This window comes from Nuphar pumila, chromosome 5 (genome assembly GCF_984573655.1).
Source record: "Nuphar pumila chromosome 5, dmNupPumi1.hap1.1, whole genome shotgun sequence".
NCBI lineage: Eukaryota > Viridiplantae > Streptophyta > Magnoliopsida > Nymphaeales > Nymphaeaceae > Nuphar > Nuphar pumila.
The window spans coordinates 56,976,119-57,002,469 of record NC_143253.1 but is presented as its reverse complement, the minus strand read 5'-3'; the positions used below and the strand labels follow the sequence as shown (position 1 = coordinate 57,002,469).

The 26,351-nt window shown below is 36.7% G+C and overlaps 2 protein-coding genes across 3 annotated transcripts in view; one reads left to right on the top strand and one right to left on the bottom strand.

Moving 5' to 3' along the window:
* Nucleotides 1-25,078, top strand: LOC149837652 (putative mitochondrial-processing peptidase subunit beta, mitochondrial). The gene is made up of 9 exons (XM_090006173.1): nt 1-1,060; nt 10,949-11,113; nt 20,686-20,823; nt 20,930-21,081; nt 21,204-21,312; nt 21,744-21,842; nt 23,496-23,561; nt 23,650-23,757; nt 24,649-25,078. Exons 1-9 carry the CDS (start codon nt 383-385, stop codon nt 24,733-24,735), a joined length of 1,602 nt encoding a protein of 533 aa, XP_089862299.1. The 5' UTR covers nt 1-382; the 3' UTR covers nt 24,736-25,078.
* Nucleotides 25,079-25,741: 663 nt separating this feature from the next.
* The window catches only part of EMB2773 (PHD finger family protein), a 70,293-nt gene continuing 69,683 nt past the window's right edge, over nt 25,742-26,351 (bottom strand). For both annotated transcript variants that reach the window (XM_090006171.1, XM_090006172.1), the window contains one exon: nt 25,742-26,197. In XM_090006171.1, the coding sequence (XP_089862297.1) occupies nt 25,934-26,197 (264 nt within the window). In that variant the 3' untranslated portion in view covers nt 25,742-25,933. The remainder of the gene's footprint in view (nt 26,198-26,351) is intronic.

Here is a 26,351-nt window from a genome sequence, read left to right as displayed (position 1 = left end):
TGAAGCACATGGGCCCCACAACTCTCTTTCTCGCGGAGTGACTGTTCCACGCTCATGAGAAAACACTCCCTTGTTTTCCCACGTTTTCTGGTGAGAAACAAACACGTCCGAAAAAGGTGCGAGTCTTGGTCTTTGCCAAAAACGGTACAGATTCATCTCCGCTACGATTCGATCTCGAGTCCAGGAACCCTGGATGAAAAAAACGAAGAAAAAATAGACACCGGAAACCAAAACAGCCAGATTTCTCTCTCTCTCTCTCTCTCTCTCTCTCTCTCTCTCTCTCTCACAGGAAGAAGAAACCCTAATTCCCTCCGCTTCCCACTGAAAAAGACACCAATTTTCTCTGAAAAACTAGAGATTGCTGAGAGAGACGGCTGGGGAAATGGCGAGCAAGGCGATCCTCAACCTCGCCCGTCGATCTCGGAAGCCCTTGCTTTCCCGGCCGTGGATCCTCCAATCCGATCGCCTCTCTTCTAGTCACTCCCCGGCGGTGCCCTCGCCGTCTCCGGCGGCTCCGATCTCACCTCCAGCGCCCAACGTGATGATCTACGACCGCCTCGCCGAGGAGGTGAAGGCGAAGCTCCGGAAGCTCGAGAACTCCGACCCCCGCTTCCTCAAGTACGCCTCGCCCGAGCCCGTGCTTGCCGACCACACGAAGATCCTCTCGGCGCCGGAGACGCGGGTGACGACGCTCCCCAACGGGCTGCGCGTAGCGACGGAGTCGAACCTCGCGGCGAGGACGGCGACGGTAGGGGTGTGGATCGATGCCGGGAGCCGGTTCGAGACGGAAGAGACGAACGGGACGGCGCATTTCCTGGAGCACATGATCTTCAAGGGGACTCAGAAGAGGTCGGTGAGGGCGCTGGAGGAGGAGATCGAGAACATGGGCGGGCACCTGAACGCCTACACCTCGAGGGAGCAGACGACGTATTACGCGAAGGTGTTGAGTGAGGACGTTCCGCTGGCGTTGGATATCTTGGCAGACATCCTGCAGAATTCGTGTTTCAGCGAGGACCGGATCAATCGGGAGCGAGATGTTATCCTTCGAGAGATGGAAGAGGTGCGCGATAACTTTGGAAAATTTTGGTTGCGATTTTGCTTTAGTGCGTTTGATTCTAACTTGCGAGAGTTTTTTTCCATTTTCCTCTTGGTTAATTTTGGCAATTGGGAACTCTGCGTTGGTATTGTTTGGAAAAGCTATTATTTTGAGGTGACATTTCTCCTAATTATCGTTTTTTTGTGCTTTGTTGGTTTGATGATTTACTTCTCTGTGGGAAATGGTTGATTCTGAATAGTTTAATTTGAGTAATTCCACTGCTTTCTGTGAACGTATGCACTTAATGGAAAAAGTGTTCACTGGAAGATTTTATTCCTTCTGTAGAAAATTCATTTTTTACTGGGTGATTTCATTTGATTTCTCATGATTTTCGAGTGGATTCTTTCACTGCAGAATTGTGGGAAATTCATGTTCTATGTGGATTCTTCCTTTACTGTAGATAATTAGATGGTTAATGTGTTATTCTGGATCTCTGAAAGCCATCTTTTGGTTAGTTGAGAAAGGGCACATATTGGAAATCTACAATTTTCACTGGATACTTCCTTAACCAACGGAAATGGTGTTATGTTTATTTGGAGAATCAAAATGTGCTATGACCGCCTAAATATTGAATGCTTGGTAGAGATCTGCCATTTTGAATGCCTAGTTTCTGTCGTTATCACCATCTTAATTATATGAGGCAAGAAGCTGTTTGTTTCAGTGAATTTGGTTTTTTCCATGTTACAAGAAGTAAAGGATCTTTTGAAGCCAACTTGTTGCTGCTAGTCTGCTGCAGTTGCTGGAGATTTTTCAAAGTCCGACAATTCACTTACTTTTTCTTATTTTTATCCAGTTTAATAGATTACTTGTATTTTTTAGTTATTGTTGATTTCCTTTATGCTGAAGAATTATGAGATCTGTGATCTCACTGTTCTTGATACAGGTCTATCCCTTTTAGTTCAATTAACAATTGATTGAAATAAGTGTGTACTGGCAGCTTGTTAGAAAAGTATCTTTCATCCCTTTATTTTGTTTGTGTCACTCATTTTCTCTTTCTGTTTCCCTTCTTTTCCTGATTCTTTCCTTCCCATTTTAGTTGGAGCAGTTTGAGTATTACACGCTAGGTTTCATTCATGGAGATAAACTATATATATATATATATATATATATATATATATATATATATAGAGAGAGAGAGAGAGAGAGAGAGAGAGAGTATTTAAGCATTTATGTAAAACCTTTTTTTGTATTTTTTATTTTTACTTTTTGTGTAGGGAAGTTTGGCCTTTTTGACCCAACTAGCTGTTGGGGACTCTCTCATTCCCACTCTCTTGTATATAAATGGGACTCAAGTCCCTTTTGTATTATGCATATTTTGTGCATTGTGACCATTAATAAAATTATTAATTTTAAGTGTTCTGTCAGCTCTCTTTGGTGGCCTTTGTGTGTGCCTTTGTGCCTTGTGTTCGTGCTATTGAAGACTCTTGGATTTGTGTCTTCTTGGTGGACATTTCATTTTATCTGCTATTTGTTCGCTAGCATAAGTTTTAGTAAACCAGAGCAATATCATGTGCATCTGGAGGAAATGAATGTATAGTCCTTTGTTGAATTGGAAAAAGCACACACACACACACACACACACACACACACACACACACACACACACACACACACACACACACACACACACACGTAGATTCTATGTCACCCAACTACCCACTTGGCCACCCAGACAAAATGAATGTACAGACCTTTGTAGAATTGGAAATGCACACATTTTATACACCAACTGCCAACCCACATACAATGGAGGAGAGCCCTTTATATAGGGCTTGGAGAGACCCTTGGAGGGGCTCCCACATAGTCGTTGGAGCCCCTCCAATGGTCACAAATGTGACCGTTGGAGGGGCCCAACGACTAGTGGTGGCCCCCCCAAGGTACAAAGTACAAAGGGTGCAAAAAAGAAAAAGGATAAAAAAAGGAAAAATAAAAAGGGAAAAAATACAATACATATTCAAGAAATGAATATGCGCAAAAATGAGAAAAAGACTAAACTATCCCTACGGCTAAATGATAGAAATATATATATTATATATATATAATAAGTAGATACATATACATATATATTAAAATATGTATATGTATTACTTTATATATATAAAAAATATATATAACATTACATGATTTGATTATATAATTTAACACCCCCCCCCCTCAAACTTAGGGCAGGATGACCGAAAGTTTGCTAAGAAGGAAGTTGAAGTGCGGAGCACACAAAGCTTTAGTGAAGAAATCCGCCAACTGATGTTCTGATGTGACCTATGGAAGGTCAATGACTCCTTTGAGATACACCTCACGAACATAATGACAATTCATTTCTATGTGTTTGGTCCGCTCATGGAAAGTGTGATTCTTAGCGATATAAATCGTACTTTTGTTGTCACAGCATAGCTTGGTTGACTCTTCTATTGTGATCCCCATATCTTTCAGTAACTGATGGATCCATACAATTTTTATAGTAGTAGTCGTCATGGCACGATATTCGGCTTCAATTGATGATAGAGACACCTTTTGTTGCTTCTTACATCTCCATGAAATCAACGAATCTCCTAAGAACACACAAAAACCAGTGGTGGAGTGATAGTTATTTGGGTCACTTCCCCAATGAGAGTCAGTATATGCAATTAATTTTAAATTTGAGGAAGAGGACAAAAAAACTCCCTTATTTAGAGTGCCCTTTATGTATCTTACGACTCGTAAAATAGCACTCATGTGAACGGAGGTTGGTGCATGCTGAAACTGGCTTGCCGTATAAACTGCATGTGAGATATCTGATCTTGTAATACTCAGATACATCAACGATCCTATAAGTTGTTTGTAGGGAGTAGGATCGGAGAGAAGAACACCATCATCAATCTTCATTTTAGCTCCTACTATAGTAGGAGTTTCACAAACCTTATCATCAGGATTACCTGACCTGTCAATAATCTCAGACGCAAGCTTAGTTTGAGACAAAAAATACCCTCTATGAGACTAAGCTACTTCAATACCCAAAAAATAAGTTAGAAAACCCAAGTCAGACATTTCAAACTTATCCTTTAAAATTGATTTTATGCTTTTAACCCCTTTAGAATCACTTCCGGTTATAAGCATATCATCCACATATAGAAGTAAAATAACAATCACTGCATTAGATTTCTTAACAAATAAAGTAGTATTAGTAAAGCAAGATGAAAAACCATTTTTCATCATTACAGAGTTAAACCTATCATACCAAGCCTTAGGGGCTTGTTTTAAGCCATAAAGGGCTTTCCCAAGGCGAAGCACCTTCCCTTTGGGAATCTCCATTCCAGGTGGAGCATTCATGTAAACCTCTTCATTCAAATCACCATTCAAAAAAACATTTTTAACATCCATTTGATAGATGTTCCATTTGTTGATAGAAGCAGCAGAGATGAGACATCGAATAATTACCATTCGAACAACGGGCGCAAAAGTTTCTTCATAATCAATCTCATACTCTTGACTATACCCTTTAACAACTAATCGAGCTTTGTATCTCTCCAGAGATCCGTCACTCTTAGTCTTAACCTTAAATACCCAACGACAACCTATGGTTTTCTTTCCAATAGGTAGAGTTTGAAATTCCCATGTCTTTGCTTTCCTAAGAGCAGTGAGTTCATTTTGCATAGCTTCTTGCCATTCTATACATTTTTTAGCTTCCTCAAAATTCTTTGGTTCAAAGTAAGAGTGAATAGCGCTAAGACAAGCCCTATATCTGGGTGAAAAAGAATCAAATGAGACAAACCTAGAGGGTACTCTTCTACTTCTCTCAGTTTTTCGTAGATCATCATTTGTTGAACTAGAACTACTAGGTTCACTGTATTTTTCAATAGCACTCCTGAAATTACTTCTATCTCTATGGATATATGTTATAGGTTCTCTTAAATCTTCTTCATTACTATGTTGAGGTAACAAGGGAAGAGGAGGGGAACTATCTTCATTTTCATTGATGTCATTAGGAGTAAAAACATCATCACTATCCTCATTGTCATTATCATGAGCTAACATTTCAAATAGGAAAGAATAATCCATGTTATCTTCACAGGATTCACCTTTTTCAAAACCATTACCATTTTCCAGAAAACTCACATTTCTAGAGATATACAACTTATCATTCTTGATATCATAACAACGAAACCCCTTATGGGTTTCGAAATATCTAAGAAAAGCACAGGGAATCGCTTTAGGTGAGACCTTATCGTTCTTATCAGTAAGAACAAAACATTTACAACCAAATATTCTTAATCGACTATAGTCAAGTTCTTTAGTATAGAGTTTTTCAAAAGGCGAGATATTGTTCAAGTTTTTAGAGGATAGCCGATTTATCAGATAAACAAATGCAAGAGCAGCTTCAACGCAAAAACCTTTTGGAATGTTTTGAGAGACCAACAAAGTTCGGGTTGTCTCTATTATATGTCTATGCTTTCTTTCGGCTAACCCGTTTTGTTGAGGGGCTTTTGGACAAGATCTTTGGTGGAGAATACCATAATTTTCAAGGTAGTTTTTGAAATCATTTGAAAGGTATTCTCCACTTGAGTCAGTTCTAAGAATTTTGATATTCTCATTAAACTGATTCTTAATCATCATATGATAGGTTTTAAAAGTTGAAAAAACTTCATATTTGTGTTTAAGAAAATAAATCTAACAATATCTCGTATAATCGTCAACAAAAATAACATAATAAGCAAATCCACCTTTTGATAAAATTGGTGCCGGACCCCATACATCAGAATGGACAATTTCAAACGGTCTAGTTGTAAACATAGATCTTTGAAAGAAAGGTAAATTTTTCATTTTCCCAAGTATACAATCATTACAAGTGAAATCACTTTTGCATAAACTTTTGACAAAAGGCAAATGGAAAATTTTTACAATATTTGGATGTCCAAGTCTTTTGTGTCATACATTAATATCTTTTTGGACAACATTACAAAAAGGATTCTTTGGAACTTGAAGAGAATCAACATAGTAAAGATCACCCTTCCTAGAGCCTTCCCCAATCAATCTCCCGAACTGGCGATCCTGTATCCAACATTTGTTAGATTAAAATTTTATATCACACCCATGATCCGAGAGTTGAGAAACGGAAAGTAAATTTAAGTTTAATTTGGGTATAAATATAATTTTTGGAATAAAGAATCCTTGTTTTTCAAAGTTAGCCATTCCTTTTACTTCAAGAGACGTTCCATCCGCAGTTGAAACAAAGGATGGAAGAAGATTTTTTGTATACTCGGGAAAAGAATTAAAACTTGGAGTCATATGAAAGAAAGCACCCAAATCCAAAACCCAAGAAGTCTTACCGGGGGGAGAGGAGGTTGACATGGTCGCACCGGAAGTGGCTCCTTTTAGAAGGGGTTGAAGAGCATCTACGATTTGTTGAAGAGAGAGGGCTTCATTTGAAGATGATGGGCCTTCTTGAGATGTAGTGGCCATGGCAAGAAGCTTTTTTAACTTTAGACACATGGGTTTGATGTGCCCCAATTCCTTACAAAAGTAGCAAGTAAGCTTGCTATAGTCCCTCCTTCCTCCTTGTCCACTTGGATTTTGGTTTTTGAAATGAGGAGGCTTGTATGTCTTTAAGTTGTTTCCCGGTCTTGAAACAACATTTACACCTTCATTATCTTCATTATTTGAAGGTGTGACTAATACACTTGGGATATTCTTGCTTATACTCATCCGAGTTTCTTCCCCACTTAGCTTAGTTAATACATCTTCAAGAGGGGGAGAAGAAAAAATGGATAAAAGAGAAGATTGAATTTGTTCGAATTCGGGCCTAAGCCCATTCAAAAAATTAAAAAATCTATCTTCTTCCAATTGTTTGTGACGAAGCTCTATAGCTTCACCACTCCATTTGGGTTCGAGCATAGCAAGCTCATCCCAAATACAAGAGAGCTCGGCAAAGTACTCTCTAATAGACATTTCTCCTTGTTGAAGCGTTAGCGCCCTCTTTTGGAGATAATATTTATGGGATAAATCCCTCGAGGTATACATCTTCTCAAGATATTCCCATGCTTGAGAAGCCTTCTTGAACTTTATGATATTTGCATTGATTCTCGTTTCTATGGATGAAAATATCCAAGAGAGGATTTTAAAATTCCTCATTTTTCATTCTTCATGCTTTTTCATATATTCTTCAAGGGCCTTGGTTCTTTCATCTCCTTCAAGAATTTTTATCTCTCCTCCTTCTATTAAAGTTATCTTGGGTTCCGGTTCGGGAATCGAGCCTTGGACATAGCCCCAAAGCTCTTTTCCTTTGATGTGAGCTTCCATGTTACTGGCCCAAACATGATAGTTGAACCCATTGAGTTTCAACCCAAGAGAGAAATGGGAGTCTTTTTCACTCGTTAGAGAGGAGAGATTATGAAAAATAATACGTACCTTAAAGGCTTTTCAACTCTTTCTTGACAAAAGAGGCTTCTAAAATATTGCCTGAAGGAGATGATCCACTTCAAACTCCAATAACTTGAAGGCAAGTTAATACATCTTCAAGAGGGGGAGAAGAAAAAATGGATAAAAGAGAAGATTGAATTTGTTCGAATTCGGGCCTAAGCCCATTCAAAAAATTAAAAAATCTATCTTCTTCCAATTGTTTGTGACGAAGCTCTATAGCTTCACCACTCCATTTGGGTTCGAGCATAGCAAGCTCATCCCAAATACAAGAGAGCTCGGCAAAGTACTCTCTAATAGACATTTCTCCTTGTTGAAGCGTTAGCGCCCTCTTTTGGAGATAATATTTATGGGATAAATCCCTCGAGGTATACATCTTCTCAAGATATTCCCATGCTTGAGAAGCCTTCTTGAACTTTATGATATTTGCATTGATTCTCGTTTCTATGGATGAAAATATCCAAGAGAGGATTTTAAAATTCCTCATTTTTCATTCTTCATGCTTTTTCATATATTCTTCAAGGGCCTTGGTTCTTTCATCTCCTTCAAGAATTTTTATCTCTCCTCCTTCTATTAAAGTTATCTTGGGTTCCGGTTCGGGAATCGAGCCTTGGACATAGCCCCAAAGCTCTTTTCCTTTGATGTGAGCTTCCATGTTACTGGCCCAAACATGATAGTTGAACCCATTGAGTTTCAACCCAAGAGAGAAATGGGAGTCTTTTTCACTCGTTAGAGAGGAGAGATTATGAAAAATAATACGTACCTTAAAGGCTTTTCAACTCTTTCTTGACAAAAGAGGCTTCTAAAATATTGCCTGAAGGAGATGATCCACTTCAAACTCCAATAACTTGAAGGCACGTTTTTTGAGGCACTACAAAAGAGAAGAAACACACGATCCTCCTTCTTCAAACGAGGCTCTGATACCATATGAAAGTATCTCCAACAAGATACTACGAACAATATTACAATATTCTTGAAAATAAATGCGTATACAAACGCCCAACACGAACACTTGAAACACTTGTGCACACAATGCACAACACAAACTCACAAATGCACAAATACGAACCCAAAAGTCATAAGTTCCACTAACACAAGCTTGGGCTATAATCCCAAAGCCTTAAAATATACAATGGAGGAGAGCCCTTTATATAGGGCTTGGAGAGACCCTTGGAGGGGCTCCCACATAGTCGTTGGAGGGGCCCAACGACTAGTGGTGGCCCCCCCAAGGTACAAAGTACAAAGGGTACAAAAACGAAAAAGGAGAAAAAAGAAAAAAAGGGGAAAAAATACAATACATATTCAAGAAATGAATATGCGCAAAAATGAGAAAAAGACTAAACTACCCCTACGGCTAAATAATAGAAATATATATTATATATATATAATAAGTAGATACATATACATATATATTAATATATGTATATGTATTACTTTATATATATAAAAAATATATATAACATTACATGATTTGATTACATAATTTAACAAACCAATATATAGCAAATAACACATTTAGCATAAAAAAATATTAATTATTTTTAGAAGACTATACAATACTGCATATGTCCTTGATTTGTTATAATTAAAAGTACATTTGTATACTTTTACGTTGACTTAATATTTGAAGTGAAATACTTAAATGACCTTTGAGTTGATTAAAAATGAAATGCCTTTTTTTTTAAGTTTTAAAGAAATTAATGAGTTCTCACTTATGAGTTATGAACTATCCCACAATTCAATTAAAACAGGTTGTCTGGGTTCATTTTTATAGAAGTTATGATTCTTGAATCTTGAATTATGTTAAAAGTGTTGTTTTTTAATGGAAGTACAAATTTTATTGCCCAAATTCTCATGTCTTTTAAAGTATGTTTTTCATAACATGTGAAACAAGCTTCTGGACTCTGGAGCACCTAGCATCTAGCCTGTCACAGTGACACGCCATTTTGGCTTCATGTCTTCAATGGCACACACAGACACGTGATACGAATCAGTTAGCACCACAACACGTAGTGGACCCATGTACGGTTGAACACGTATCTTTGGACGATTCTCCAGTTTTTTCAAAAACAAAACTTTATAAACTTAACAAGGGTATCCTGGTCTTTTAACCGGAACTCCCTTTTTTGAAACTTGGAACTGCCAAACAGGCAGCTTTTAAACAAAAAAATAATAAATTAAGGGTGCATGAACTGCCACTGCCAGAATGGCAGCCAGCTTGTTAGGCTGTCCGCACATAGACAGAAAGGTAAGCCTGTCTACTGCATAAGCTCTGTTTATATAGGAGGGGGATGCTCAACTTCTTGTGTCCTTCGATATAGGACCATTTTTTCTGGTGCAATGCGCCAATTTCCAAAGCTTTTTGTATTGTTGGTAAGAAACTATATTACTATTACTATATGACTTATGTGGTGAATCTACTATCCACATACTATACCATAATTATTATAAATTAGTTGATAGGATTAGACCATATAATGCATGAATTAGTGGGATTTGTCCCAAGCTATAAATTCATATTTATACCACAATCTTTATCCTAAGTTATATTGTGAACTTGTTGGAACCACTTTACTTAGATACAAATTAACTCATAAAACATAATAAATATTTTTTTTTGCTTGAAAATATTTTAATCTCATATATATATGGGCATAGTATGTAACTGGCCTTCAAATACTTTCTTGTTTAGATATTTTTGTTTGAATCATATCCTTGTCACCACATTTGCTATCTTTTATGATTACTTAAAAATAATAATTTTTACCTTCTGCTCTGAGGGAAAATTGATTCATATTTGAATGCAATACATGGATGGGTGATAGGATGTGGGTTTTAATCTATGTCACAGGGACTCTCCAACTAGGGGCCGCACCCGCACCCGATGCGGTCAACCTGACCCTGGGTGCAGTCAACGCACCCAAGGTCATTTATGTCCAAATTTTGGACTTTATATATATATATATATATAATTTTTTATATTTTTGCCGCACCCCCGCACCCAAGTTTTTTGAAAGTGCTGCACCCTCGCACCCACACCCACACCCATGTGACATAGGTTTTAATGCATCCTATTGGTAGTGTCTTTTGACTACATGCCTCTTAGTGTACATGGTGTGAACATCTTAAGTCATTTTCTGCTAAATCACAAGATATATTGAACTGTGTGTGTTTTTTGTTTCTATATGCAGATAAAATTTTATTTTATCATACTTGGAATCTGGATTAATTGCTAATTTATTTCATATAAATGATGTATTATATTATTTAAACTTTGTTTGTGTCAATAACAGAGATTGTGCTTTTCACATGCAGCATTTTCCATCTTCTCTATAATTATATATAAGCCTAACTTGTTTTCTAATAGATATCTTTGCTGTATGTATCTCTCTTTCTGTCTAAAAGTTGACTTCAGAGTTTTTTATTGGAAAATGGAATCTGACGCGAAAAATTTATTTGTAGGTGGAAGGTCAAGCTGAAGAAGTCATTTTTGACCATTTGCATGCTACAGCTTTCCAGTATACTCCCTTGGGTAGGACGATATTGGGGCCTGCTCAAAATATTAAGACAATCTCAAAGTCTCATTTGAAGAACTATATTTCAACTCACTACACTGCTCCCAGAATGGTCTACTTCTGTCCTTGACCGAAGCTTGAAGCTTTCATGTTTAGTCTTTATAGTTGGCTCTACATGATCACTATAGACTCAACTTTTGTTTTTATTCATCTTTTCAACTAGTCAGAATGAGTTAAATCCTATGTCACATGGGTGCGGGTGCAGGTACAGGTGCGGGGGTGCACGAAAAAAGTTTCAGAACTGAGCACTTTCAAAAAACTTGGGTGCGGGTGTGAAAAGTCTCACACACAATCAAGTTTCCAAATAACTTGATATTCAAAACATATGCCAACACAAAATAGCGTTAAAAAGCTTCACACCACAAGAAAGAACAAGTGCTTCAAATGCACTGTGTTATTGCAATGAGGGGGTAAAACCCTTTCATTCATATATACATTCAATGGGCTCATTGCCCTTATTTATAAGGCATTACACTTTGAAAGAGCCATTGGGCTATTCCCAACAGCTCTAATTAGAGCTGTTGGGAATAGCCCAACGGCTCTTATTTGACTGACTGTGTACACAGTCAGTGGCTGACTGTTGTACACTGTACACAGTCAGCTACTGACTATGTACATAAAGGGAACAAAAACTGAAAAAGAAAAATAAATAAAATGAGAAATTACAGAAATAAGAAAATAAAAATTACAAGAATATACGTATATACTTTAAATATGTATTTATATATATATACATATACATATTCTTGTATTAAGAAGAGTATATATATGTATGTATATATATGTTCAAGTATATACATATATGTATTATTTTCTAACAGTCTCCCTCAAACTTATGGTGACATCACCGAAAGTTTGTAAAGTAAAAAGTTGAATCTTGGTGAGCAGAGTCTCTTGGTGAAAAAATCCGCAAGTTGATATTCTGATGTCATGTAGAGAAAATCAATAGTTTTCTTTAAATATTCTTCACGAACAAAATGACAATTCATCTCTATATGCTTGGTTCTTTCATGAAATGTATGATTTCGAGCAATGTATATGGAGCTCTTGTTGTCACAACATAATCTTGTAGGATTCTGAAGATGAATTCCCATATCTGAAATTAGTTGTTAGAGCTACACGATTTTCATGGTAGTAGTTGTCATTGCTCTATATTCAGTTTCTGTAGATGATAGTGACACCTTTTGTTGTTTCTTGCACCTCCATGAAATCAAAGATTCACCTAGAAACACACAAAAACCAGTTGTTGAGTGTCTATTATTTGGATCCCCTCCCCAATCAGCATCAAAATATCAATAAGATCTAAGGAGGAAGAAGATGATAGAAAAACTCCCTTATTTATTGTGCTTCTAATGTATTTGATAATTCTCATCACTGCACTCATATGAGATGATGTTGGAGCGTGTTGAAATTGACTAGCTATATGTACAGCATGAGCTATGTCTGGTCTTGTAATACTCAAATACATAAGAGATTCCACGAGCTGTCTGAAGGGAGTTGGATTGTCTAAAGGAACTCCATCATCGGCTCGCATTTTCATTCCAACAGTCTTTGGGGTGTCAACAACTTTATCATCCGATAGTCCTAACCTGTCAATAATATCTGAAGCAAACTTTGTTTCTGACAATATGTACCCTCTGTTAGAGTAGGATACTTCTATACCAAGGAAGTATGTTAGGACCCAAGATCTGTCATTTCAAAAGAATTTTTTAAAAACTGTTTTACTTTCTTGATTCCTTCTTTGTCACTCCCTGTAATCAACATATCATCAACATATAAAAGTAAAATTATAATACCTGCAGAAGAATTCTTGATAAATAAAGTTGTATCAGTGTAGCATGGTTTAAAACCATATCTTGCAATAACATTATTAAAAGTATCAAACTAAGCTTTAGGTGCTTGTTTGAGACCATACAATGCTTTTTTTAATTTAAGTACTTTACCTGAAGGAATTATCAATCCAGGTGGAACATCCATGTATACTTTTTCGTTAAGATTCCCATTCAAAAATGTATTTTTAACATCCATTTGAAATATATTTCAATTTTTAATAGCTGAAATAGCTACATGCATTCGAACAATGGTCATCCTGGCAACATGAGCAAAAGTTTCTTCGGAATCCACTCCATATTCTTGAGAATATCCTTTGGCAACTAGCCTAGCTTTATGCCTTTCCAATGATCCATCACTTTTGATTTTTACTTTAAAAACCCATCTACATCCTGTGGTCTTTTTTTCAATGGGTAAATTTAGAATTTCTCAAGTGTTAGCTTCTTTAAGAGCGTCTAATTCTATATGCATAGCTTTTATCCATTCAGGTAAATTTTTTTCTATGTCCAGGAGAGAATGAGTCATAAGACACAAATTTATTTGGAATTCTTGAGGTTCGTTCAGATCTACGAATGGTGGTTTGTTCTGAAGGAATTTCTAATGCTTCATTGTTACTTTGATTTACACTTTCATTGGTTACATTTTGATTTCTTCTAGTGTATACTATTGGTTCAACTGTTGTTCTATCTTCAATAGGAGATTCTACATAACTATTTTCATCATTAGACAACAATTTAAACAAGAATAATAAGAATTTATGTCTTGTGACGTGTTTTCTTCAAATCCACTTTCATTTTCAACAAAATTAATATTTCTTTAGATAAGAAGTTTATCATTTTTGATATCGTAGCGTTTAAATCTTTTTTGTGTTTCAGAATAACCAATGAACGCACAGGGGATAGCCTTAGATGACAGTTCATCTCCTTTATCATTTAAAACATAACATTTACTGCGGTTAATGCAACTTCAACCCAAAGATTTTTAGGAACATTTCTAGCAATAAGAAGGGTTCTTATAGTTTCCATAATATGTCTGTGTTTTCTTTCTGAAATTTCGTTTTGTTGTGGAGTTTTAGGACATTTGATGTAAAATTTCTTCATTTTTTAAAAATTGTTTAAACTCATTTGACAAATATTCTCCTCCAGAGTCAATTATGAGAATTTTGATCTTACTTTCAAATTGATTTTTAATCATGTTATGGAATGTTTTGAAGGTTGCAAATACATTTGATTTAAACTTAAGAAAGTAAATCCAACAATATCTAGTGAAGTCATCGATAAACACAACGTACTAGGAGAATCCTCCTTTAGAAGCAACAGGAGCAGGACCCTACACATTCAAATGAACTAATTCAAAAAGCATTGAAGAATAAAAAGTTCTTTGACCATAAGGCAAGGTTGTCATTTTACCAAGTAAACATTCTTTACATTTAAACTTATCTTTACAAAGATTCTTGGTAACCGGTATAAAATTTAATTTCCTTATATTTGGATGCCCAAGTCTATGATGCCAAGTCCGTATATCTTTTGTTTGGGCAGTGTTACAAAATGATTCCTTTGGAATACAAAGGAAATCCATATAATAGAGATCTCCTTGCCTAGAACCTTTTCCAATCAATTTTTCGAACTGGCGATCCTGCACCCAACATTTACTTGATGAGAAAATGACATCATATCCATAATCCGAGATTTGAGAAACTGAAAGTAGGTTAAGATGAAGTTTTGGTATAAGTCTTATTTTTTTAATGTAAAATTTGCTATGTTTTGACAAATCATTTTTAAAAGTTTCAACACCCTCTATTTCTAAGGCAGTACCATCGGCAGTGGAAACAAAAGATGCATTCGAATTAGATTGACATTCGGATAATATAGACTTATGTGGGGTCATATGAAAAGAAACTCCTGAATCAAGAAGCCAAGAGCACATACCAGGAGTAGAAGGGGATGCAATGGCCGCTCCAGAAGTAGATCCTTTGAATAATGGTTGCAATGCTTCCGTTAGTTGAGATAATGATTTGGTGAGGTCTTTGAGATTCAGAGTATCCTCATCTTGTTTTGATGGTGCAGCGGCAACACGTTTTTCTTGAGGCATATATTTGTATCTAGGACATTGAGGCCTAATATGACCAGGTTCATTACAGTTATAGCAAATGATTCTTTATTCTCCTCTATTCTTGCTAAAATGAGGAGGTTTATATGACTTTATATGATGCCCTGATTTTGATACGACAAGTGCACAATCCTCTTCTTGGCCATTGTTATAAGTAGCAAGCACACTAACATTTTTACTTATATTTAGTCTAGTTTCTTCTCCACTAAGTTTAGTGAGAATCTCATGAATAGGAGGAGGAGACGAAAATGATAGCAAGGAGGCCCTTGTTTGTTCAAACTCGGGTCTCAAACCATAGAGAAAAGCGAAGACTCTATCTTCTTCAACTTGAACTCTTCGCATTTCTATACAATTACCTTCTCATTTGGGTTCAAATTGGGCAAGTTGGGTTCATATGGAAGATAACTCCATAAAGTAATCTCTTACATTTTTATCTCCTTGTTTGATATTTTTAATTTTTTCTTGGAGATAATACTTGTGGGTCATGTCTTTTTCGGTAAATATACCTCTAAGCTTCATTTGCCTTTTTGTAGCTTAATAGGTTTGAAGCAATTTTTGTCTCAACTCCACTTAGCATCCATGAAAGAATTTTTGCGTTTTTCATTTTCCATTCATCCAATTTCTTATAATATTCTTCTATGACTTTGTTTCCTTCGTCAAGACTAGTCTTAATCTCATTTTCACCTAATATAATTTTGGGAGTAGGTTCAAGAATAGTACCTCTTACGAATCCCTACAAACCTTGACCCTTGATAAATGTCTCCAAGTGTCCCGCCCAAATGTTATAGTTGCTTCCTTCAAGTTTTAATGGCAGAATAAAGTTGGAGTTGCTTGTATTGTATGGGAAAAATTCACCCATGGTGAATTAGAAGAGAAAAACTAATCACCACCACGAAGGAGAATAAGCACACTTTTTGAGGCAACCCACCAATGCACAATTGATCATACACCAAGCTCTGATACCATGTGAAAAGTCTCACACACAATCAAGTTTCCAAATAACTTGATATTCAAAACATATGCCAACACAAAATAGCATAAAAAGCTTCACACCACAAGAAAGAACAAGCGCTTCAAATGCACTTTGTTGTTGCAATGAGGGGATAAAACCCTTTCATTCATGTATACATACAATGGGCTCATTGCCCTTATTTATAATGCATTATAGTTTGAAAGAGTCGTTGGACTATTCCCAACAGCTCTAATTAGAGCAGTTTGGAATCAGCCCAACGACTCTTATTTGATTGACAGTCAGTGGCTGACTGTTGTACACTGTACACAGTCAACTACTGACTATGTACAGAAAGGGAACAAAAATTGAAAAAGAAAAATAAATAAAATGAGAAATTACAGAAATAAGAAAATAAAAATTACAAGAATATACGTATATACTTTAAATATATATTTATATACATATACATACTCTTGTATTAAGAAGAGTATGTATATATATATAGTTTTTAAGTTTTAAACAACAGTAACACTAATAAAATAAAAAACAATTATCATAATATCATCAAATCAATTCATCATCATGCATGCAATAATTCAAATTAACAATCTACAATTTTATTCTACATCATAAAAACTAACACCACAATTAAATTAACTTAAATATATTATAGAAACAATCAAATAAGTAAAGTAGAAAAGAAGTAAATTATATAATATACTAACAAAAAAAGCAAAAAATGCATAATTACATATCAAAAGTATATCATACATAATGTATATAACGATGAGGTAATAAATCCTAATAATTTTTTGCTTCATCATCAAATGCATCATAAGAAGGAAGATTGAGCTCAGATAAATCCATGTTTGTAATGTTGAAATCATGCTCTCTCTTTAAGTCACATTCTTCTGAGTTTACTTCCCAAAATTTGAATGATCCATGTCTGCATTATTAAAATTTTTAAACAGTTTGAAAATGTTAAATACAAGTATATTTAAATGAAAAAACTAAGAAATAGTCAAATAACTAAGAGAGCAAATTAGTACATGTATTCATCATTGGTTCGCGAAAGTAGTCGAAGATTTGAATGAACATATACTAAATCCTCTGCACGCTTTCTGATGAGTTTGTTTCTTTTCATGTTGTGGATTTGAGAATATATGCTCCAATTTCTTTCACAACAGGATGAACTTGCAGGCTGGGATAGCAATTTCAATGCAAGACGTTGGAGAAGAGGTGTTTCTAATCCAAATGTTGACCACCATGTAATAGGATCTATATTATCCTCCTCTCTCGTGAGTAATGCATGTTCATATAATCTCGAAGATGCAAATTTTTTAAACTCTTGTGTGACTTGATTTAGAATATGTGATTCTGAATAAAGTCTTGTCATACACATATTTTTATGCCTTGATAGCAATCTCAATGTAAGACGTTGGAGAAGAGGTGTTTCTGATCCAAATGTTGACCACCATATAATAGGATCTATATTATTCTTCTCTCTCGTGAGTAATGCATGTCCATATAATCGCGAAGATGCAAAATTTTTAAACTCTTGTGTGACTTGATTTAGAATATGTGATTTTGGATAAAGTCTTGTCATACACATATTTCTATGCCTTGATAGCTCTGGGTCTAAATTTTGGAAGGACACGACCAATACCATCTTTCTGCCACTTTTTTGCATAATATTTTGGATTAAGAGAATGTGTCATGCAATGCACATAAGTGTTGCTCTTATCCCATCTTCTGACTAAAACTAAATGAATATGATTAAAAAAAATTGAATCATTCAATGCAGGATTTTTTCCTCTATGCTTGAAAACTACAACTTGTATTTTTTCAATCATATTATCCCACATTTCATAAATTTTGTGAAGCATGGGCTCATCCTTATCAACTTCTCTCAACATTTCTCAAATAGGTTGCGTAAATTAAAGAAAAAGTATGACTCTGTCTCAAAACTCATTATCAACAATAAATTTCTTAATTTTTTGAGCCTTGACATCATCATCAGCATGATAGAATGTTCAATTTTCATCAGTCATCATGTTAATCAAAACATTCTTCACTTAATCCTCTTCACCATCATAATGATGGACGCAAAACGTGTTTCAACGACCTTCAACAATTTCAGGTCAGAATGCCTATTAAATATAACATTAGCATGATGGTTGACAACAAAATTCCTAATGCTTTTGACATTTTTTTTTTAATTCCTCAATCTATGAACATAGAGCATATGCTGGTGAATTTTCTTCTTCTTTGGGATTATAGATGCTCTTGAGGGCCAAATTTAAGTTGTGCGCTACACAGAGAGTCTTAAAAATATGAGGATACTCATTCTCCAAACTCAATGCCGCACTTTTACAAACTGAAGCGTTGTCTGTGATGATTTGTACTACTTTCTGAACACCCACTTTTATTACTTCTATAAACATCTTCAAATACTCAACATTTTTATATTCCTCAGATGCATAAACTGCTTTCAAGAATACTGGCGAAAAGCAATGAAATTGATTATAGTGGATGCCTTTGAATATCTGTTCACCCATCAGAAACAATGAAAACTCCATTTTGATCTCATGAATATTTTTTATTTTCCCTTCCAATAAGGATTTCTAGCTGCATTAAATGGGAGTGAACTAGAATAAAAATACCTCCATACCTATGTCACACGGACTCGGCTCCAAGGTCGCCGCACCCGCGTCGACACGCACCTACACGGGTGCGGCTCGGACTCGGTCAACCCGACCCTGGGTGTGGTCAACGCACCCAGGGTCATTTTGGTCCATTTTTTGGAAAAAAAAAAATTTTGAATTTTTTTTTTTAAATTTTCTGGGCTACAGCTGTAAGGAAAAAAACCCATCACAACTAAAAAACCTATACACTTTCAAGTTTTAAGTACAGAATGGGCACAACTCAAGTTTTTGTGGTTTTTTCCTGTATGAAGAAAGTGAATTATTACAGTGTATGAAGAAAGTGCCCAAAAGTGAATTATTCCTGTATGAAGAAAGTGTACAGAATGCCTTCACAACTCATCACCTGTCCCCTAATGGGCACAACTTTGACCGAGTCTTATATATATATATATATATATATATATATATATATATATATATATATAGATAGATAGCCGAGTCCCCGTGTCCAAAATTTTTGAAATTGCGCCGCACCCGTGTCGCACCCGCACCCGCACCCATGTGACATAGCTCCATACTTTTCTATCCATTTCCTCCCTTGCATATGTATTGAATGTTGCTTGTATTGTTCCTCTTCCTCTACTTTCTACGTCCACTTTTCTTTTTTTTTAGCATTTTCTTGGTGGCTTAAAAATGGACACTAATTGCACAAGAATCACTCATTGTCTTCCTCTTCTCATATTCTTCTTGTATTGTTTTTGCATTGCCTCATCAACTCTTCTGCATCTTAAAATGCTATGTCCTGGTATCTTCAACAAATGGGCCTTAACTCTTGTGTAAGACCCAACAAAATCTCTTTCATAGAGCCTGCATCGAAATCTCTTGTTTCCAACACCTCTTTCAATTTTTGCAAGTTTGTCTACATGTACCTATAGTGGCCCCCCATTATCACTCACTACAACTATCAACAACACTAGCAACAGAACTCACATGTGGGGATGAGGATGACGCAAGTTCTTTCTCTTTATCCATCATTTTTGTCCTGAAAACACAAAAAAAATTATATTAAAATCAATTATGCACACAATTAAGATTTATAATATTGAGTGCAAGGTCAATAACATATACAATAAGTTCTAAAAACTATAGTAGTAGTACGTATAAATAAATACCGAAAGGTACGAAAAAAATATATAACAATGAATCTGCACTCTGCAAACATTTTTTCACTTAACATGCATTAAATTAGGTATCTTTAGTTTATGTTTAAATGTGTTTCTAAAGAGATCCAATTAAAATTAATAGTCTATATTGCAACAAAACTTTGTCATAAAAAATAAAAACTCGGGTGGGTTTGATATAAAATTTCACAAACTATACTCGGATCTATGTATTAATCTGACCTTTGGGCCTGAAACCCGAGTCTTAATGGGGTCTTCTTATTTATCACCGTACCTGGACCCTTAATACGGGTCAAGTCCGGATAAACTAGACCTGTTGACCCCACCCTACGCTAGAACCCTAAACCCCAAGGTCACCGGCAGCCTCGTCGTCTGCATCGACCGTGCCACCTGCCTCGTCAAGTCCCAGTAGAGAAGAGAGACAAAGACAAAGGGAATGAGATTGAGCGAGAGAAGAGAGATGGAGAGAGCGATAGTGAGAGACAGAGAGATTGAGAGTGAGAGACGGAGAGAAGAGAGACAAAGCGAGTGAGAGAGAGTTCCTGAGGAGGAGAGGTCGGGCGGAGAGGTCGTCGCCAGCTTTAGGAGGAGACGTCGTCGTTGGCGTCGAGGTCGGGAGGAGAGAAAGGGATGATTAGGGAAAAAAAATTGCCCTAATCCTCCTCTCCTCAGCCCATTTCATCGGGCATTTTTTTTAAGGTCCAAAAATTGGACATAAATGACCCTGGGTGCGTTGGGTTGACCGCACCGGGTGCCGCACGCGCACCCGCATCGCCTCGACGCGGGTGCGGCACCTGGTTGGCCGAATCCCTCTGACATAGGTTAAATCATTGTTGTTGTTTAACAACTCAGAAGGATCTAACAAAACTTATTTCTGTAGGCCTCATTCATTGTTTTCATATTGTAGGTTATTTCTGCTGCTGGTGCTGTGAAGCACGAGGATATAGTTGAACAAGTGAAGAAGCTATTTACAAAGCTATCGACTGATTCTACTACAGCCTCTCAGTTGGTGGCAAAAGAACCAGCTATTTTTACTGGATCTGAGGTCTACATACATTTTCTCTTCTGTTTTGGTTGTTGATGTATACATGTTTTTGAAGGTTGAAACTTTCCTGTGAAACTAATCTTCTGACATTTTACATTTGAGTTAGGTTAGAATTATAGATGATGATGTTCCCCTTGCACAATTTGCTGTTGCGTTTAGTGGAGCCTCCTGGACAGATCCAGATTCTATTGCATTAATGGTCATGCAATCGATGCTGGGTTCTTGGAACAAGAATGCAGGTGGAGGGAAACACATGGGGTCAGTTTTTTTTTTTCTTTTTTCTAAACTTCAGTTTTGTTACAAGATGAAATTGTTTCTCATTTGAAGATCTTTCTTCTGCCCACCCAATTTGCATAATTTTCTCTTTGGATTTTGATCAGGTCAGAACTTGCTCAAAGGATTGGAATCAATGAGATTGCCGAGAGCATGATGGCTTTTAACACCAACTACAAGGACACAGGCTTGTTTGGTGTTTATGCAATTGCTAAGGTTTGTGAGGTTCACCTTTTAATTGTGAATTCATAAACACAAGGAAAAAGTGGCTATCATCGAACGTTAAAAATGAATTCCTCTTGTGATTATTCTGCAGTCCAATACACTCTATCTTGCATATCTATTGCTAATATAACTTTTGTAGAAGTTGCTAGTTCGTGCATTTTCAATTGTTACGTTGTAACCTGCAACCTGTTTACTGTGATGTCTTGTGTCTCCTTGCATCTTATCCTAGTGATGGAATTTCCTAAGTTGGTTGGTTATATCAATTTTCATTTCATCTCGTCTCTCTTGATACCACTTTTTATCATCCAACTAGCATGCTTTTGAATGTATACTATAGTTATGCAGTGTGACTTGCATTTGACTTCCTTTTTTGGTTCCTAAGATGTTGACCATTGAATTTTGAAGTTTCCTTTTGTTGGCAGCCTGACTGTCTGGATGATTTGGCCTATGCAATTATGTATGAGATAAGCAAGCTTTCATACAGAGTTTCAGAGGCAGATGTTACTCGTGCTTGTAATCAGGTAAAATTGTTTGCATTTTTACATGTCCACATACTATGTCACAGGGACTCGGCAAACCTGGTGCCGCACCCGCATCGACGCGACGTGGGTGCACGTGCGGGTGCGGCACCTGGTGCGGTCAACCCGAGCCTGGGTGCGTTGACCGCATCCAGGGTCATTTGTGTCCAATTTTTTTATTAAAAAAAATTCCTCTGGATTTGATTAGCCCACCAGAGACCCCCGCTAGGGGCGCCCCCCCTGGACCCCCAACCGCTGACCGCGCAACGGGACTTGCGCCAGGGGGGAGCCCCCGGACCCCCCTGTCTGCAAGGGCAAAAACTCTGAATCGGGCTCCACAACTCATCATCTTGACCCCTCCCCTGCACAAAGAGGGCGCAGGGAGGGGGCTCGACCCCTCCCCTGCACAAATTATATATATATATATATATATATATATATATATATATATATATATATATATATATATATATATATATATATATATATATATATAGTATTTTTTTTTTGCCGCACCCGCACCCATGTGACATAGTCCACATATCATTCTTTAGCATAATATGATGAAGTTGTTTAGGATGATACAGCAATATGAATCAATTTTTACTTTGCACATAGTGTGTACCTACATTAGCTGCATTATTTTATTTTATGAAAAATCCTTTAACTGGCTTATTTGACCCCGGAAACTAGTTTCAAAAAATGTCACTCCATTTGGCAGTTTCCTAATTTAGGTTAGATGAGCACTCCTAATGTTAATCTAAAAGGGGGTCACAAACTCCACACATCACCAAAGGTTGCCCCTTCAAGCACCATAAGTGATAGTGCATCTCCTTGCATCTCAAAATGTAAGAATTTAGCACCTTGTTGCTTTATGCACTGCAGATTTTTGTGTGCCAGTGCCCAATCAGCCAATCAGACATTGGAGGCGATCTCTGAAAGAACTTTTACATTAAGACCAGCCACTCTTTCATTCCTAATCCATTCTCAATTGGCTTTCTCGCATTGACTTCTTCATTTGGCAACCTTGGGATTTCAACTCAGCAACCTTTAGTTAAGAAGCACGTCATTATTAAATATATTCCAAACTGCTAAGATTTATGTGGTTGCTACTCGTTTGCACATTAAAACAGATCCAGCTTTTTCTGATGGTTGGGCAAGACAACTGAGCAGTTCTTTGCTGAACATCTTGACATTCCATATTGATGTTTTGCTAGTTGTTAACCAACAAAACGAACAATTTTGTGAGTTCATTAAATGCTTCTGATAGGCCCTGATAATTCAGGAAGACTTTGCCCTTAATGTCTGACTCCACATAAAAGGTTCAAAGGGAAACCCTTGCCATACCATTCAAATTGTTGATACTTGGCCAAGAACAGATGGATGTTTTTCCCAATTTCATTGATATTGTATATGCAGTTCAGATGGACTGGTTGAATTGGTCTATGCATTTTATTTGAAACGTTTTGGTCATCATGAATTCAAGCAAGTTGGGAGACCAAGAGGAACCCAGTCAATTCACTACCATTCTTGGATTCTTGAAGATCTGAGTCTGAGATTGGCTGCTGGACCAGTCAGATCATAAATTTTTCTGTTTATTTATTTTCTTGTTGTAGTTTGACTTGACTGTATTACAATCCTGTTGCTATTGTACAGCTAAAATCTTCTCTGCAACTTCACATTGATGGAACTAGCCCCATTGCTGAAGATATTGGTCGCCAGGTACATTTGTTTCTCAGTTCATGCTTTTTCGTCGTTGTTTCCTTGGTATCATGGATCCTTGAATTTCCATTGTTCAATATGCTTGCAGCTTCTTACTTATGGGAGGAGGATCCCCATAGCTGAGCTGTTTGCTAGAATAGATGCAGTAGATGCTAGCACTGTGAAGCGAGTAGCAAACAGGTTTATATTTGATAGGGTATGTCACAATGCCTTCTATCATTTCTTTTCTGCTCTTTCTTTATATGCAAATGTTATTACCTCTCAAGGAGGTGTTCATTGTTTTAATGCTTCTTTTCTAAAATGGAAATTAATCATATATAGACTAGAAAAATTTAAATGAAAGGCATGCTTTTTGATGATCTTTTTCGTTTATGGTTTCTTCCACCCCTTCTTTTCTTACTCATCCATGCCTTGCATGGGTGTTTGAATTATCTGTATAGACAAGCATTAAACTGGCAGCAGTCACATGTTTGCATGCATGGACGTGCGTGAACCCATTAATGTTAAGGGATGTGCTTGGACCCACCCGTGAAATATGTTTTAAATAAAATACATACACAATTTACCATGTTTTGCAAGTTTTACTTGTTTTCTAAGTTGCCAGTTTAGTAGCTTACATGTGAGTTGGCATGTTTACTTAAAAGTAAAACGTGGAAGACGGTGTTAGTTTATCTAATTCTATTAAAAATGTATTTTATCCAATACTCATTTCTTCCAAAATGTGCAACCAAATACCCCCTTAGGTCATGTTAGTTTGGTCCCGTCCAAATGCATTTTAAATAAAACATGCAAAAGCTACTATTGTTTGTAAACTTTATCCATTTTGAAAGTTCTTGGCAGCCCACATATGGGTGAGTCGGCATGTTTTTATGGTTATAACATGAATGAAATTTGGAATTTACCTAATTCCATTATAAATATGTTTGCCCAAAATTTGTCGCCCAAAATTTGTCACCCAAATTCTGCAACCAAACATCCCTTATCATTTGAATTGATGATAGTCTTCAATTCTATCAAGCAAACCATTATTGCTCTGTGAATTGTCACGGGGAAGTGAAAATTATTGATTTCTGGCCTTGTTTTGCAGGATGTAGCCATTGCTGCCATGGGACCAATACAGGGCCTTCCTGACTACAATTGGTTCAGGCGCCGAACTTACTGGCTCCGCTACTAGGCTCCATTAGCTCTTACACCAAATAACATGAGGCTTCATGGCTGGCGTTTTCTTTTTCCATTGGGATTGTAGCATCGATTTGGGCAAAATAATCAGCATCTTATTTATTATTGCCAAACTTTTTTTCCATTGTCAGTTTGCTCTGGCAAGTGTTGAATATCTTCTCATTTTACCTACAACCGAACACTCGACTATGGAGCTTGTACTAGCCCAATTGATGGTGAAAGTTTGAGAGACTCGAGAAATGCATGTTACAAGGGCAGTTGTACATCCTGGATTTGATCCAGCAGGTAAATAACCTGATGATACTTCCTATTTTAAATCAAAATTTTTAAATAATCAATCAGGCCCAGGTTAAGATTGGACATAGGCTTTTACATATGAATATTAGTGCCGAATGTTGCATCTGATTTTTTTTAGAGTATGAACACCTTAGCTGCCTACCCCAGTAGGCTGTGCTTAAGAACAAGTTTCTTCAAAACGAGTCAACCTGAACAGAGGTTGCCGAAACATCAAAGGTCATGAATTTGAACTTTTGAGCTGCTTATTTTTTAATCTTACATCCTGCCTTGCAGCTTTTTGTTGTGCTGCTAAAACATGCGAATGGGAAGATCTTATGAGGGATTGCCCAGCACTCGTATCTATTTTATGTCAATATAGCCTACTAATGCATGTATAATCCAGAAGTATTTTAAACTTTTCATGTGTAAAATAAGGCTCGAGTTGTGGGTGCAAAGCAAGCCCCCCGAACTGCATTTCAGAACCAAATTGAGTTCAAATTTGAAAAATCGGAGCTATCAATATTAAAGTTACACAGATGCTGATCACTTTTCACCTCCTACCTAAAGAAGTCTTCCTGATCTAGCCTCTAAACGTTTCTTATAAATAATGTGCATGCACAACGTTCCAAGTTAATATATATGGTTATTAATTACTGTCATATACCGAGATCTTGATTTTACTAACGGTTCCTACAAGAAAGAGAGAGAGAGACCCCGCAGCAGTATGCATGAATCAATGAACCCTAGATTCCTATTCACTATAAGCAGGTTAAGAAAAATTACAAATGATGGCCCCTCTGACAAAGTTCCGCCGCCCACTGTATCCTAATCAACGACTCATTCTTTTAACTTTCTCCTACTGTATCGAGAAAACAATGTACAATGCAGCCAGTTTTATTCTCTCCAGGCTACCAATATTACCTCCTCCCTCGACCACTCCTTCCACCAGCCCTATAATACCCACTCATCCAGTCATCATCTTTGTCATCATCAGCATCGTCTTCGTTGTCATGATCCACATCTCGAACTGGTTTGCTTTTTCTTGTACTCCTGGCAGGCATCTTTCTTACGGCATAACCATTGCCAGAATCCATGCCTGATGTCCGAGGCCTCTTTTTGTTGATATTAGCGGTGTAGGTGGAATAATCAATAGTGTCTTCTTTCAGTGCAGCCTTGAATTCCTACTCGAAAAATAAGAACACCTAAATCACTATGCACACAAAGATCAATTCACAAGGAAAAGATGAAAACAGCAATGTACACTGGTGTAACTGCCTTAAGTCTATGAGATACTTAGCAGAGCTGGCATGCTGTTGAATCAAGCTATCAGGAATA

Excerpts from the sequence above, each read along its gene's own strand:
- LOC149837652 (XM_090006173.1), top strand. The coding sequence starts at position 383 with ATGGCGAGCAAGGCGATCCTCAACCTCGCCCGTCGATCTCGGAAGCCC. Across the intron at positions 21,313-21,743 it reads GTGTTTATGCAATTGCTAAG|CCTGACTGTCTGGATGATTT; the intron begins GTTTGTGAGGTT and ends TTTTGTTGGCAG. Across the intron at positions 23,758-24,648 it reads ACAGGTTTATATTTGATAGG|GATGTAGCCATTGCTGCCAT; the intron begins GTATGTCACAAT and ends CTTGTTTTGCAG.